Below are 14,371 nucleotides of genomic sequence, written 5' to 3'. Positions count from 1 at the left end.
CTTCTTGTTTGTTTTAATGCAGCCTGCATTCATTTCTGCAGTGTTTGTAGATTTGGTAAAAGCAACACATGTTTCCACTTTTATTTATTTTTTTCTTGTATAATGAGATTTTTTTTTTATTGGGGGGTGGGGGTAACGGAGGAACAAAGAAACAACATCTCTTTATAGTGTGTGGTCTGATTATCTGTAACATTGAAACTGTTACCCTAAATCCCATCAGGCAAAATTTCTTTATAATGTGTAGGGGTTCACATGCAACCAAAGCTACTGGCAAAATGGCACTGATAAGGGTCATTAAAGAAAGAACTCTCATTCTAACCATGTGATGTTGATGCCCAAACCCCACTAGGAAGTTAATATGGAAGTTAAGCAATTCATGCCAAATCCACCATATACGGTATGTGGTATCTGTGATAGACTGACCTCTTAAATTTCAGCCAACCTTGGCTCTTAAAATAGTAAAGAACAAATTAGTAATGGTTTTGAATCAATGGACGTTTTGTAAGTATCAGCACTGACAGTTATCAGCTAGAAGCCAAACATTATACTTTTCATGGGCAGCATGGTGGTTTGTACTTTCAGTTCATTGTCCTGGTTTGAATCTTGGCTGGGGTATTTCTATATACATAGGCTTTTACACTCATCGGTGTGAGTTTGCATGGTTGTCTGTCTCAGTTTTTCTCTGTCATGGACTGCCGCTTGCTAGATGACAGATGGGATAGGCTCCACCCTCCTCATGACCATGAAGAAGTTGATGCAAGGAAAATGAATTAATGTAATCCTTTTTCTAAAATAGCTTTTTAAATTGATGTTACCAATCAGATATGAAGTTCTTTAAAAAAAATACAAATTACTAAATATTTGTATTCTCTCCTCTCTTGCTTAGGAACTACATACATGATTCTTGAAATGATAATAATCTCCAAAGCACAAGTGTTATTTGTCAGCCAGTTGATATATGATAACAGACTACAACAGAAAAAGATGAGAGAACTGCTAACCCAAGCCTAGAATACCTTCTAAATATTTTCCTCTGTACGAGAAGTGTGTGATTTGAAGCATTTAGCAGGGTTGGTTACTTATTAAATTATAGGCAAACACATGTCTGCTGACAGTGGGTATGTGTCAGTAACCACTAAGTCACTGCCTTATTGACTGTGGTGAAATCATCACCTGTATGAGTACTGGGAAGTTCTGACCACAAACAAAAACAAAGGAAAAGGTTTTAAAAGTATTTAACAAAAAAAAAAAAAAAAAAAGTTTGGTAAACTCATTTATTTTGTTATTTTTTTCTTTTTACATACTTGTAGAAAATCTAAATCCCCTGCAATATTTCTCTGTTGGTATCCAGTCTGTTGAGTTACTTGGTGGATTGGATGATTGCACTCTCCTACAATAACAAGGGAAAACACACATATTGACCATTTTTTCACTTTACTTATTTTACAGTGTTAGGGACCTCGGTAGTTTGTGGAACATCTACATGCATTAACAACATCTTGGTACTTCCTCTTCATATTGGTCACCAGCCTCGTCACATTTTGTTGTAGAATAGTATCCCATTCCTCAACCAGGTGTTGATGAAGGTTGACCCGGGTGGTTATGTTGGACATTCAAACATGAATAGCCCACCCATGTTGATCCAACAAGTGTTTAATTGGGTTGAAGTCTGGACTCATGACAGGCCAGTCCAGAGGTACTCTGTGATGATTCTTCCTCTGTGGGGGAGAGCGGTGTTATCCTGGATGATGGAGTTAGGTCCCAGATTCTGGAAATATGAGATAGCCATTGGCTCCAGAATCTCATTCCAATATGTCTATGAGTTAAGTCCCACTCATACATCTATGACTGATATGCACCTGGCAGCACTTGAATCTCAAAACAAGAGTGAATACCAACAGGAGAATGTTGCAAGGGATGTTGGGACATTTATTGGCTCTACTCCGGACCTTTAGCTGTGTTACTCATTCCAGAGAAGCACTTTACTTACGAGTTATGGCTCATTGTAAAAGTGAATTATCAGACTTTCCAGCAATATTATAATACAACACCAATATGTATTATTACAGAGGAGAAAAAATTGCCCAAACACAATTCCCTAACATTTTGTGCTATGCTTTTTCAGTACAATCATGCTTTTATCTTTTTAGCTTGAAAAAGTTAAAGGGAATGTAAAGATTTTTTTTGTTTTATTTGATATTATTGATCAGTTGGTTTTGTAAAAAGATAAAATACAAATATAAAGATATATATAGTGGACACCTGACGGCTGTTTTACGCTCCTTGGTACAACTTGTTTCTTTTCCTAAAGAGAGAAGAGCTACCAAAAGCCAATTTGGCTGTTTGATCCCAAGCTTTACCAAATGCATACGCATCCTTGGGAAAGACACCACATCAAATGCATTTGTGTCCTTGGGCAAGATGCCAAATACTAAATACTGTAGCCCAGTGCCTTGCTTGGGAGTTCTGTCACTCCAGGTAAGTTAAGTGTATATACTGTATGAATGGGTGAATGAGAGAAACTGTAAAGCGCTTTGTTGTCAGCAAGGCTAAAGTGTGCCATATAAGTGAAGCTCATTCAATGGATTTCTAATGTAGAACATGTTTTGTCCCTGATGGACTCAAATTCCACACATCCAAACAACAGGAGCCCATACATTACACAAAGAAAAACTCATAGTGCTATCAAAGTTAACATGTTCAAACAGAAAAATATATTCAAAATTGATTAATGCCTGCACAAAGAGTTGTTACTGTGTCTGTGATTGGGGTGAAGGGGTCAGTTTCTTAAGTTAGAAAAACAGTTTACTTCAGTTTTCCAAGTTTTTTCTTATTTCCACAGTGAAATGTTGGATTTTTCCAATGTACAGATTAATTCATGGCCTTGGGCAGCCTCTGTGGACTTGAATATGCTGGCTCCTGGTGTGAACAGATCCCCAAGATATCGTTTCCTTACAGCAGTGTCAAGCCAGACTCTTATTTCAATAACAATATTCATTTGAAGAGACAAAAAGGTGCATGTGTGTGTGTGTGAGAGAGATCACGATCAGGTGTGTTTTTAAAACTTTCTTTTTATGTAGAGCACTTTATGCTACTTTCTGTATGAAAAGTGCTTTATTAAATTTGAATTTTGAATTTGAAAGATATTATTAATTTTTGCCCCTGCAGTAATTGTCCAATAGGAGACTCTTTTTGGTTAGTGAGAGTGGAGACTCAGGCAGTGTATGTGCATCATTGCCTATGTAAACCATAAAAGGGTAATTCAGACTTGTTAGGTTATAAGTCTTTGGGTTATTTAAGTTGATATCTTATCTGTCACTCTTGGTCAAATCAAACTTCAGTCTTTAGTAACTTATTAAGTAATACCTCGTCATCTCCAACAGCGCTGCACACACTGTTTGCTTTTATTGCTTTTATTTTTTTATGAGCTGACTTATACTTCCACGCCTTGTCATATGATTTTATTTTTTAGAAAAGCCTGAGATGACAGTAATTGCTGATGAGACAAAGTCAGTTCTTCACAACTTATGAGAGTAAATGTTTCAACTGCAGTACAGGTTGTTGTGCAACTGTGCACATTATAAACTCTAAAAAATTACAGAGTTTTATAACATTAAAGGTTGTTGCATGAATGTGTTTCATCCCAAAGACAAGTAAATATGGGAGTATTATTCAACTTTTACTCAAGAAAAGTAAGTATCCCCTCACAGCAAGGCGTGATTTAAATCTCTGCTGGGGATTTATGTGATGTCACTGTGAATGTGTCAGCTCTCTATGGGTGGCTTCTTCCCTTAGTCCAAAAGCATGCATATTAGGTTAGTGGTAATTCTAAATTGACCCCAAATTGTGTGCATGGTTTTTTGCCTCAATTGTTTGTTTACAAACAAAATGAATGAATGGTCAATGAAATGAGCTTACATTACAAAATGTGTGCAATCTTATAAATTAGTCTAGAACTGTCAAATGAGGTACTATGTGTAACTGAAAACATTCAGATAAATGAGGGTAAACCAAGTGTACTTAAAGGAATGTCATGTTTCTCTTGTGGACCATCACATGCATGGACATTGTTTAGTATTTAGGTCTTCTTCATTGACTGACAAAGCTATTGACATCTAAAGTAATATGCTGCTGTGAAAAGACTTACAGACCGTAGCACTGTGTTAATTTGGCACAGGATGTTATCATAAGTCATGACTAGCTAGGGAGCCCAAAACCAGGCCAAACATCTGGATTATATTAGCAAGGTTATGTGCACAAGGAGAAAAGGTATAGTTAGAGTTTGGCCTGACTATTCAACTGAAAGACCCTTCTTATAGATAATCAAACATCTAACTATAGCTTAATTCACTGGGTAAATGTTATCTTTAAACATATCTATGCATTTCATGCCTCAACAGTCTCACTTTTCATTCACTTTTCCACACAATGGTAACATTTAGCAACACAGTAAGTGAAGGTCAAGTTGCTGATTTAAATTCTGGGTCCATTGCTTTCCATTGCTAGCTTAGTTTGCATTGGAGAAGTGGAAATAATTTTCCTTTTTCAAGCAACAGCTGAGGTGCCAAACTGTTCATGCGATTTCATAACCGTTGTCTTACTCACTGTCAGGCTTTCAAGCAACAGCTGAGAATCAGGCCTTAATAAGACATTTTTTAGTTTAAATTTCTTGTTCGCTTGGCCATCTGACTAAAAGAAAACTATATGAACGAGAGAAACTTGGCAATTTGGTTGTACAACCCCAGTTCTAAAAAAAGCTGGGCTGCTGTGTAGAGTATTAAAAGAAAGAAAGAAAGAAAGAAAGAAAGAAAGAAAGAAAGAAAGAAAGAAAGAAAGAAAGAAAGAACAAACCAAAACAAAACCAAAAAACAATGCAGTGATTTGCAAATCTCGAACTCTTATTTTATTCCCAATGGAACCGGAACAACATATCACATGTTGAAACTAAGATATTTTGCCATTTCACTAAAAATATTAGCTCATATCAAATGTAGAGCAGCAACACGTCTCAAAAAAGTTGGAATAGGGTGATATTCACCATTGTGTACCATCGTCTTGTCTTTTAACAACTATCTGTAGATTACTGGGCAGTTAGGAGACAAGCTGCTAGAGTGGAAGAAGGCTTGTCTTATTTGATTCAGGAGTCCAGCTGCTCAACAGTCCCAGCCCTTTATTTTTGCTACAAATATGTTCTACAGAGAAAAGGCCTTGGCTGCAGGCAGGCTAGCCATTGTGATGGATGCTGTATATAGTTTAGCATTGTCTTACTGAAATATTCAAGGCCTTTGTAGCATATATTGCTCAAAAAACGCTATGTACCTTTCAGCGTTAATGGTGTCTTCACAGATTTGTAAGATTCCCATGTCATAGGCACTCATGCCACGCTATACATTTAGCATTGCAGGCCATTGAATTATCTAATAACAAGCTATGTGATCCTTTTCCCCTTTAGTCCTTTAGACACAGTGTCCATGGTTTCCAGATTTTGATTTATTTGGCCCAGGACAGTTTACACTTTGTGTGTTCTCCCCATCTATCCTTGCGTTCTCCTTTTGTACTTCAGCTTCCTCCTATGCATGTTAGGTTAATGGGTCACTCTTAATTCTCACTAGGAGTCTCTGTGATGGTAACCTGTCCAGGGTGTACCCTGCCTCTTGCTCGATAGCTCCTGGGATGGGCTGCAGCCCCCTGTGGTCCTGAATTAGAGTAAGTGGGTAAAAAACATGGATGGATTGACTTTTCCAGTCTTCTTGCCCCTTTGCAACTTTCCTGAGATATGTTGCTGCCATCAAATGAAAAATTAGCCAATATTTTAAATGAAATAGTTAAATGTCTCACTTTCAACATCTTTTATAGATCTTTATTGTTTTTTAACACCAAGAGGAAGGCACTTAATTTTGTTGTACTTCTTGTCAGTTCTGATGTGTTTTTTATGCTCCACTGGAAATAAAATATGGGTTAAAAGATTTGCCCATAATTTATTTCTGTTTTAAGCTACATTTTACACTCTGTTCCTGTTTTTTTTTTTTTTTTAAACCCATTTAAAACAGACACAGGGCATTCACACGGGGCACTACACAAGCCAGGATCGCCCCTGTCACCGGCATTATTAAGCTGCTTGGTCTTCCCTCCATCATTGATGAAAACTGAGAGCATACTAATCGATTTTATTACAGCTGGGAGAAACCAAGGTCCTACAGTAAATGGGTGTGGCTTAAAAGATTGACGTTGCACTTGTCACACGCGCCTTCCAGCTTGACTTGATATTAGATATGGAGGATTTGCGTATAAACTTGAGTTTTCAGGCGTTTTGGCTATACTGATACTAAGACACTGATAGGGCGGTAGTTTGTTTTCAGTCAGCAGTCTGACTTCCCATTTCCCCCCTTAGCCTCACCTCCATGTCTCCTGCGCTCCGTGTGTTCACTGGTGACTGGTAGCGCTAACATGGACTCCAACGCGACTTTCTACAACAAATAACAGCAAGCGCGACTCCAAAGTTAGACGTTTGGACTCCAGAGGCAGCAGACGAGGAGCAACTTTCAGATGTCGTGTGAAAAGTGTAACTAGGGAGAGAAAACCGAACTTTTTGGTGAGTAGTAACTGTGGTGCCATAACTCTGTTCTTACACTGAGAGAGAGAAAACAAAACAAGTGTTGCTCAGCGTGTTTGTAAACTTACTGAGAACTTTTGAAAAGCAAATAGATTTGGATAAAGAGTTCAATTAAATAAGTAATTAAAGGAGAAGAAGGAAAATGAAATAAAACACTGGAAAGAGAAGTACCTTAATCTGTACTGAAGTGCAGTTTAGGATTTATATTTGTGCTTTACTTTTTCTCTTGATGCTACTCAACCTTTACCACTTAAATCCTTTGCTGATGTATGCTTGCATCTAATTGACTTTCAACTACCTGTGTATTGTTTAAATGAAGTTTAGTTGTATTCACTTAACTTTTTATTTCTTTTTATTTGTTTTTTTTTCATCATTCAGACTTTAAGTTCTCAAAAGGAATAAGTAGGGGCCATTGAAATCTACTTTACAGCAATATTCTAAAATATATCCTTTGTAAATAAATAAATAAAAGCTACTTAGTAGTCCACCCCTTAAACATCCAATCAGTTTTTGTCCATGTAACGTGGTTTAGTGAGATCACTGAGCCAGTGGAGCTATGGTAGTGGAATAGTTCATGTCTATCCTGGTATCCTTGATTTTTTTCTGGACCATTTCATCTATGAAACATGTCTGAGATATGCCCCAGTACCGAAGAGTCGTCCTAAATAAGGTTATAAGCTGATAGTTACCTTTGTTTTGGTTGTACCGAAGAACAGAACTCAGCCAGAATGCATCATTTATGGTGAGCAGGTAGCCAATTAAAGCATAAAGACAAGCATTGTTTCAGTAAACATGGCTTTTTGGTAGTTGCACAAAGAGGGTCCTCAAGGAAAACAGGATGGAGCCACTGACATAGAGTGTAGTGTAAGTAAAAGTAAAAATGCTGTGGTTCTGGGAAAACTAATAAGTTATTTAACATGCAGGGAATAGTATGTTTAGTTTGCATCACTTATTTAGTCATGTATGTCTTATTTAGCTAATTTGTTTTGGGTTGTTGTAAATATCTAAACTCAACATTGAATTAGAAATTGTGCACATACAAGCTATTAAATGTTACAAAAAATTAAATTTGATTGCCTTTTAACTTGTTGCTAGCAATTTATAATAAAGTTTGGAGTTTGGATAAATATAACAAAATACTAGAACGTTATTTTAAGCAGGAAGCAGACATACCATTGCACATCTAAGTAGCTGAATTAGCAACAGATCAGTAACATGAGAAAAAAAAAAGACATTTCAGAGAAACTAAGACTTCCTAAAATCAGGATGTAGAGGGATTAACAGTGTACGGGCAAATAGTTTAACAATTTAAGAACTGTTGCTTAAGAATTTTTGCCTTTTTGCCTTTCATCAATACATAAAAAGGGAATTCTACAAAGAAAAAAAAATATAATAAAAAAATCTAAAGATGCATTTGTCTTCTTCTGACCCAATGCATTTTAAGATGGAGTGAGATTACATTTAAAAAAGAATATGAAATAAAAGCTGGTCTAACAAACTTTGAAGTTCTGTTGCTTGTGGATATTTGTCCAGACAAAAGTGGAGAGGGACCATCCAGCCAGTTACCAGAACACAGTTAAAAGAAAAAGGAACAAAAAGCAGAAATGAAAGTATGGTTTTGTATTACTGCACATGGCAGGTTTAACTTATAGGATTTCAATAAGCATATACTGGCATCCAGGTGGCTTCTTGTCCATGAAAGACTTTGCTTATTTCAGGATGATACCTAACTACGCTTTGCTTGTAAAACTACAGATTGGTCTGTAATAAAACAATCAAAGCATATCCAAGAGTTCAGACTTTTCCCTCTTTGACCCATCTTCACATTTAATGTTGAGCAGGTCCTAACAAATATGGAAAAATGCTTGGCTTTCAAAACTTTAGTAACAGTTGTGTTCAGATTCTTTAGTAAATATGTGGCTGGCATTAAATTTCGAATGTGATCTTTTTTAACAATCAAAATATTAGTGTCTTAATAATGTTTCTAATAGGTGGTTTATTATTTAGTAAGACTGTCACAAACAGTTAATTTAAGTTAGTGAATACATTGATTTAATAACCTTATTGGTTTAAAATCCTTCTATTTGCCTGCATGTGTATTTTCTTTACAAACAATGTTAAAATCCTCATATCACAGTGTTATTTTTCCTTTTTAGATTTCGTCATCTATAGGCTTGGAAGTTGCATCATGACGGAAATTGCCAGTAGAAACTCCAGTGCACACAACCAGTCAGATTTGTTCATGTCTGTCTTCAACTCTAGTTGTCGCTTTAATGAGGAGTTCAAATACATCCTGCTTCCTGTGTCCTACAGTCTGGTGTTTATTGTTGGCATCACACTCAATGCTACAGCTTTGTGGATGTTCTCAAAGATACGTCCATGGAAACCCATTACAGTGTACATGTTCCACCTTGCCCTGTCGGACTTCCTGTACGTCCTCTCCCTGCCCACTCTCATCTACTATTACGCCAACCGCAGTCACTGGCCCTTTGGTGTTGCTGCCTGCAAAGCTGTTCGCTTCCTCTTCTATGCCAACCTCTACTGCAGCATCCTCTTCCTCACCTGCATCAGTGTGCATCGTTATCTTGGCATCTGCCATCCTATCAAGGCTCTGACCCTGTTGAAGTCTCGTCATGCCCACCTGGTGTGTGGCATTGTGTGGGGTGCAGTGACTGTGTGCCTGGTGCCCAACCTCATCTTTGTCACCACCTCCAGGAGGGACAATGACACCCTGTGCCATGACACAACTAGGCAGGAAGCCTTTGAGGAATACGTGGACTACAGCTCTGTTGTCATGGTGCTGTTGTTTGGCATCCCATTCATGGTCATTGTGGTGTGTTACTGCCTGATGGCGCGGGCCCTGTGCCGGCCCAGAAGGGGATTATCTGCCAGCCAGCAGAGCCACTCACGTCAGAAATCCATCAAGCTCATCATCATAGTGCTGGTGGTTTTTGCAGTAAGTTTTGTCCCATTTCACATCACACGGACCCTCTACTACACATCTCGTGTGCTGGATCTGAACTGTGAATTCCTCAACATTGTAAACTTTACGTACAAAATCACCAGGCCGCTGGCAAGCGTCAACAGTTGCATTGATCCCATTCTTTATTTTCTGGCTGGGGATCATTACCGATCCAAATTCATGTCTGCTCTGTCAAGAAGAAGAGGGATGACAAGTAGCCAAGCACCTGAACAGGCACAAAGTCAGCCGAACAGTAACTGCAGTATAGGTCTTGTAAATAAGAACTCGTAACATAAAGAAAGTGGAGATGAAGAGAAATGATGGGACATTTCTGCTATTTCATGCCTTACACATGGTTTCTTTTCTCCTTGCTGCCTCAATATTCATTTGGTTTTGAGACAAAGTTCAAGTGTTTTTTTTTTGTTTTCTTAACAAAAGACTGTTCCTTTTTTACAATGTTCTAGTTTAGTTCCTTTTTCTTGTGTACAGTGACTTAACACAAAGGGATCATTACATGAAACTACGCATATGAATGGAAAGTTTTTATACACAGAGTTCTTTATAAGAAAATGCTTCCTTCACAGAAGAAACAGTATATATCTATATATATATATATATAGATATATACTGTCCAGTAAGGTCATCTTCTCTGAGTCAAATTTTCAGCCTTGCCCAACACCTAGTCATTTTATTGTTAGATGGAGACCTGGAGAGGTCTACAAGCCACGATGTCTCACACTGACTGTTAAATATAGAGGAGGATCAGTGATGATCAAGTGGTTTCAGCAAGGCTGGGATCCTTTTGGAAGGATGCCTTAATAAAACTACATACAAGATTATCCTAGAAAAGCATTTACTTCCTTATGGTAAGACTGTGCTCCCCACCTCAGAGGTTTACAGCAGGACAATCCTCCATGCCACATAGCCAGGGGAATCATGGTCTGGATGGAGGATCACCACATCGTGGCCAGCTAAATCTCCAGATCTGAACCCTATTGAAAACCTCTGGAATGACATCAAAAGGTCAAAAGAACGTGGATTTTCTCAACCCATCAAGCAAAGCTGAGCAGTTTGATGAATAAATATATAAATAAAAAGACAGGGATGAGGCAATCCTTCCTGTTTTATCGGCACTGTTTTTCTGTTACTCAGAAACAGCTGCAACCAGTGCAGCTCCGGATCTCGGCCCAGCTGTTTTTATTCTTTAACTGTGACTTTTTCTCTGTAAAGAAAAGAGGGGAGGGTGGCTCTGGACAGTCTCTCTGCCTTTAAAACCACCCACACCTCAACAGATGGAGAATGAATCCCCCTCCACCCCACCTCCCCCTTTTTTTTTTACCTCTGGGAGTGACATGCAGTTTAGAGGCCTTTATCTACCAGTCATCTAGGTTAAACTTGATTGTTTTGCAAGAGCTGAAACCACTCCTGGAAAGTTTTACTGAAAGATATAGAGCTCCCCACCCTTGTTTTTATGTCAGTATATGAAACCTGTGCCACATGATATTCTCCTGATTTCAAGTATGAGCACAATCTTTTAAAATGTTTTTGTAATAACGGTTTGATATGTCCTATAAATGTTACCACGTGATATAAAACGAATACATGTGACGTGATGATGGAGGGAGTCTTTCGTGTGTTGTCCATGGAAAATGCAGGTCTGCTTAACCTCTTGACGTCTGAATTCATTTACAATTATAAAAAACAAAATAAATGCAGACAAATTAGGGAAAAAAAGCAAAACAAAAGGAAATAGAGTGAAATAAAATAAGTTACAATTAAATATTTAACAAATTAATAATAAATAATAAATTAGGGATAAAATAAAAATGAATACGGGGCATATAAACTCAAATTTGCAACACCAGGCATCAAGGGGTTAAGATTTATTGAGGTTATATTGAAGCCATTTTAATCCCAGTAAACCAGTAACTCCTGTTTAGTCAAACTGAAACATTTTCTGACACGAATGGGCACATCTCGTAATAAATTTAGAAAGTGAAAGTGAATTTCTCGAAAATCAATGACACATTTTTCACAAGAAGTCTGTTTTCAACTGTAAAGGCAAGTGAAAGTATTTGTTAAAAAAACAAAAAAAAAAAAACAAACAAAAAAAAAACAAACACCTAATCTAATTCAGATAATAATGATCCAAACCTTCATCTATCAATACGGTTGGATTTTTTTGTGTTTTTTTTTCTAGAAAGATTGTATATGCTCCTGTATTAACAAAGGTGGAAGGTGGGCAGTCGTTTGTTTTTGGTTAACTATGTCATTAACAGCATGACAAAACAGGACACAACTGACTTGTTTCTTCCACCCACATGACCACATGTGGCTTCAGGTTTGCCACGCTGACATCCATCCCTCCGCAAACAAGGCCAGGTAGCAGCAAAGACCTCATTCAAACAAAGAGCTGTACATCCGCAACTGAAATGTCTCACAATATAGTTATGCAACTAATAATGAATCAAATAAATACTTGATTAAAAATTACTTATTTTTATTCTAAAACTAATATTGCACAACACAATAAACACCTGTTTTTGCTGCATAAATGAGAACAATCCAAAAATAATATAACATGTACATAAATATAAGTTACAAAAGAATAAACTGGATAAAACACTGGCATGTTTAATGCTTTGTACAGTTTAATTTTCCACAATCTTTTCCCCCACATATTTAGTTTGATTTTTAAGGCTTTATCTTCCAATTTAGTCAAGTTTCCCCAAACTTAGTTCTGATCCTCAAGTTGGATGTAAACATCAAACGGTTTCACTCGTCGTCTTTATGAACCCTTTATGAGCAGGCATTTAATTAACAGTAGATCTGAAGCAATTAATAACTGATGCTTTGTGCACTGCAGAGTTTACTCAGTACTACCTAGTCCTTTCAGTTCTGTGTGTCAGCTCACCAGCGCCCCCTTCTGGTTAATTTATAGCCTTGTCCTTTTCAGTAGTTTGCTTGAGAAGTTGAACTAAACACTCCGTTTTTTTTTAAACAAACGAGCATAAAACAGACAGTTAAGAACATTAGAAAAGAGTGTTATGTTTTCAGAGAACATTTATTAACTTTTTCTCTGTACATTTTTCTATAATTTCCCCTGACACAAATTGGCTCTCAGCTGTGTCCTTTTTAGACATGGAACCACAAAACAAATTTCATATTGAGGACATATAAAACTGCCGGTTGTAAGACTGACCTGACGGAGGATGGACCTTGGCCGGAATAATTCACTTGTTGCTCCTCATCTGTCAAAAGAGTCATTTTCCAATCAGACTGTCAGCTTCCTCCAGTTTAAAGTTGAATGTCATTGGAAAGTAAATCTGAATAAATAAATAAAGAAAGAAAGACAGAAAAAATGGGGCGGGGAGTTAATTTAATAAATTCAAAGAGTGTTGTTTACAAATTGTGCCTTTGTGATTCCTGATTTTTTGCAGGACAAAAATAAGGAATTCTGGGTAAATGACGTCCTACGCAAACCTGATCCCTTGATGTTAAACTTGAAAACTTTTCATTGTTGGCTTTCCGCATATTTTAGCAAAGCATTATTTTGTGACACTGGAGCTCATTTAGTTCACATTTAAGTAACAGCCTATTTTAAAACGATATCCAAATCATTCGCTTTTTTTCTCGCTTTTCGTCTATCACAAATTTACTCGATTCGAATCAAATCAATAAAACTTTATCTATAAAGCACTTTTCATACAAAAAGTAGCACAAAGGGCTTTACATAAAAACACACAACAATGGCGTTGGCTCATATTTTCATACCGTTTTCTTGCTCAGAGAGATAAGTTTTATTTAATGTAATCTACTGAGTTACTGGTTTTAAATGATTGAAAATCAGCTTCTGGGACATTCTTCATGTAAGTAGAGTAGCCTACCTTTCGAGAGCAATTATCACATGTTTTAAATAATCACAAAAGAAGAAGAAAAAACCCTACCAGGTTTTCTTAAACTTATTTGATTATTTCAGCACACTCATCTGCTGTTAGACATAGCTTATACATTTGGCTAACGGATGCAAATTAGTGATTAATAATAATCTTTTATCCCTAATCATCAATATGCGACTCTTCGTCCAACAGATTTTTTTTTTTTTAATTTTTTTATCGTGACCAGATAAGCTATCTTTAATGCCTCCTTTCTCTTTTGTAGATTTAGATTTAAGACTTTGGAGAAGACAGAGAACCGATGTCTGCCTGTAAGACAGAGCTGCGGATATTTGTAGCCACAATATCACTAATTTACAACCCTGATTTCTGTAGACCGAACCTTTACAGGTCAATGAATGGAAAAGCAACTAACACAGGTATTTCCCCTCTTATTTTTAATATTATGATATTTAATCAGTTAGTAGGCTAAATAGTGTAATGGTCACTTTTATAGTATAAATTATATACATGTAAATAATTTCATTGGAGCCAATCGGAAACACCTTTAAAAAGAAAAAACTAAATAAGGAAATATTTCCTGAATAATCCTTTAATAATAATCAACCAGTTTTGAACGTTAGACTAATAAATAGTCTCCGTTTTGACACAACAGGGTCAGCTATTAAACAAAATCCCAGTTTATGTTGTTTCTAAAGCTATTTGTTGCCTCAGCTGAGCGGAGTTAAAAGAACAAACGGACATTATTTCTACATTTGCCAGTTTGACCTCTTCTGCTTTCACTTGACCCGATCTTTTGCTGGGATTGTTTGGATCTGTGTACATCTCGATTCTCCAACTTGTCTTGAAGTATTTTCTGATGACTATTAAAATACCCCCCTCAGACCACACACACACACA

General features: G+C 36.9%; 1 protein-coding gene across 1 annotated transcript; it reads left to right on the top strand.

The window, feature by feature from the left end:
- Window positions 1-6,248: 6,248 nt before the first annotated feature.
- Window positions 6,249-11,711, top strand: p2ry4 (pyrimidinergic receptor P2Y4). The gene is made up of 2 exons (XM_041990859.1): window positions 6,249-6,592; window positions 8,770-11,711. The coding sequence occupies exon 2, from the start codon at window positions 8,802-8,804 to the stop codon at window positions 9,864-9,866; it is 1,065 nt and encodes a 354-aa protein (XP_041846793.1). The 5' UTR covers window positions 6,249-6,592; window positions 8,770-8,801; the 3' UTR covers window positions 9,867-11,711.
- The last annotated feature ends 2,660 nt before the right edge of the window (window positions 11,712-14,371 follow it).

Source organism: Melanotaenia boesemani, chromosome 7 (assembly GCF_017639745.1).
Source record: "Melanotaenia boesemani isolate fMelBoe1 chromosome 7, fMelBoe1.pri, whole genome shotgun sequence".
Lineage (NCBI taxonomy): Eukaryota > Metazoa > Chordata > Actinopteri > Atheriniformes > Melanotaeniidae > Melanotaenia > Melanotaenia boesemani.
The sequence above is the reverse complement of the archived record's forward strand: the minus strand, read 5'-3'. Positions and strand labels throughout refer to the sequence as shown.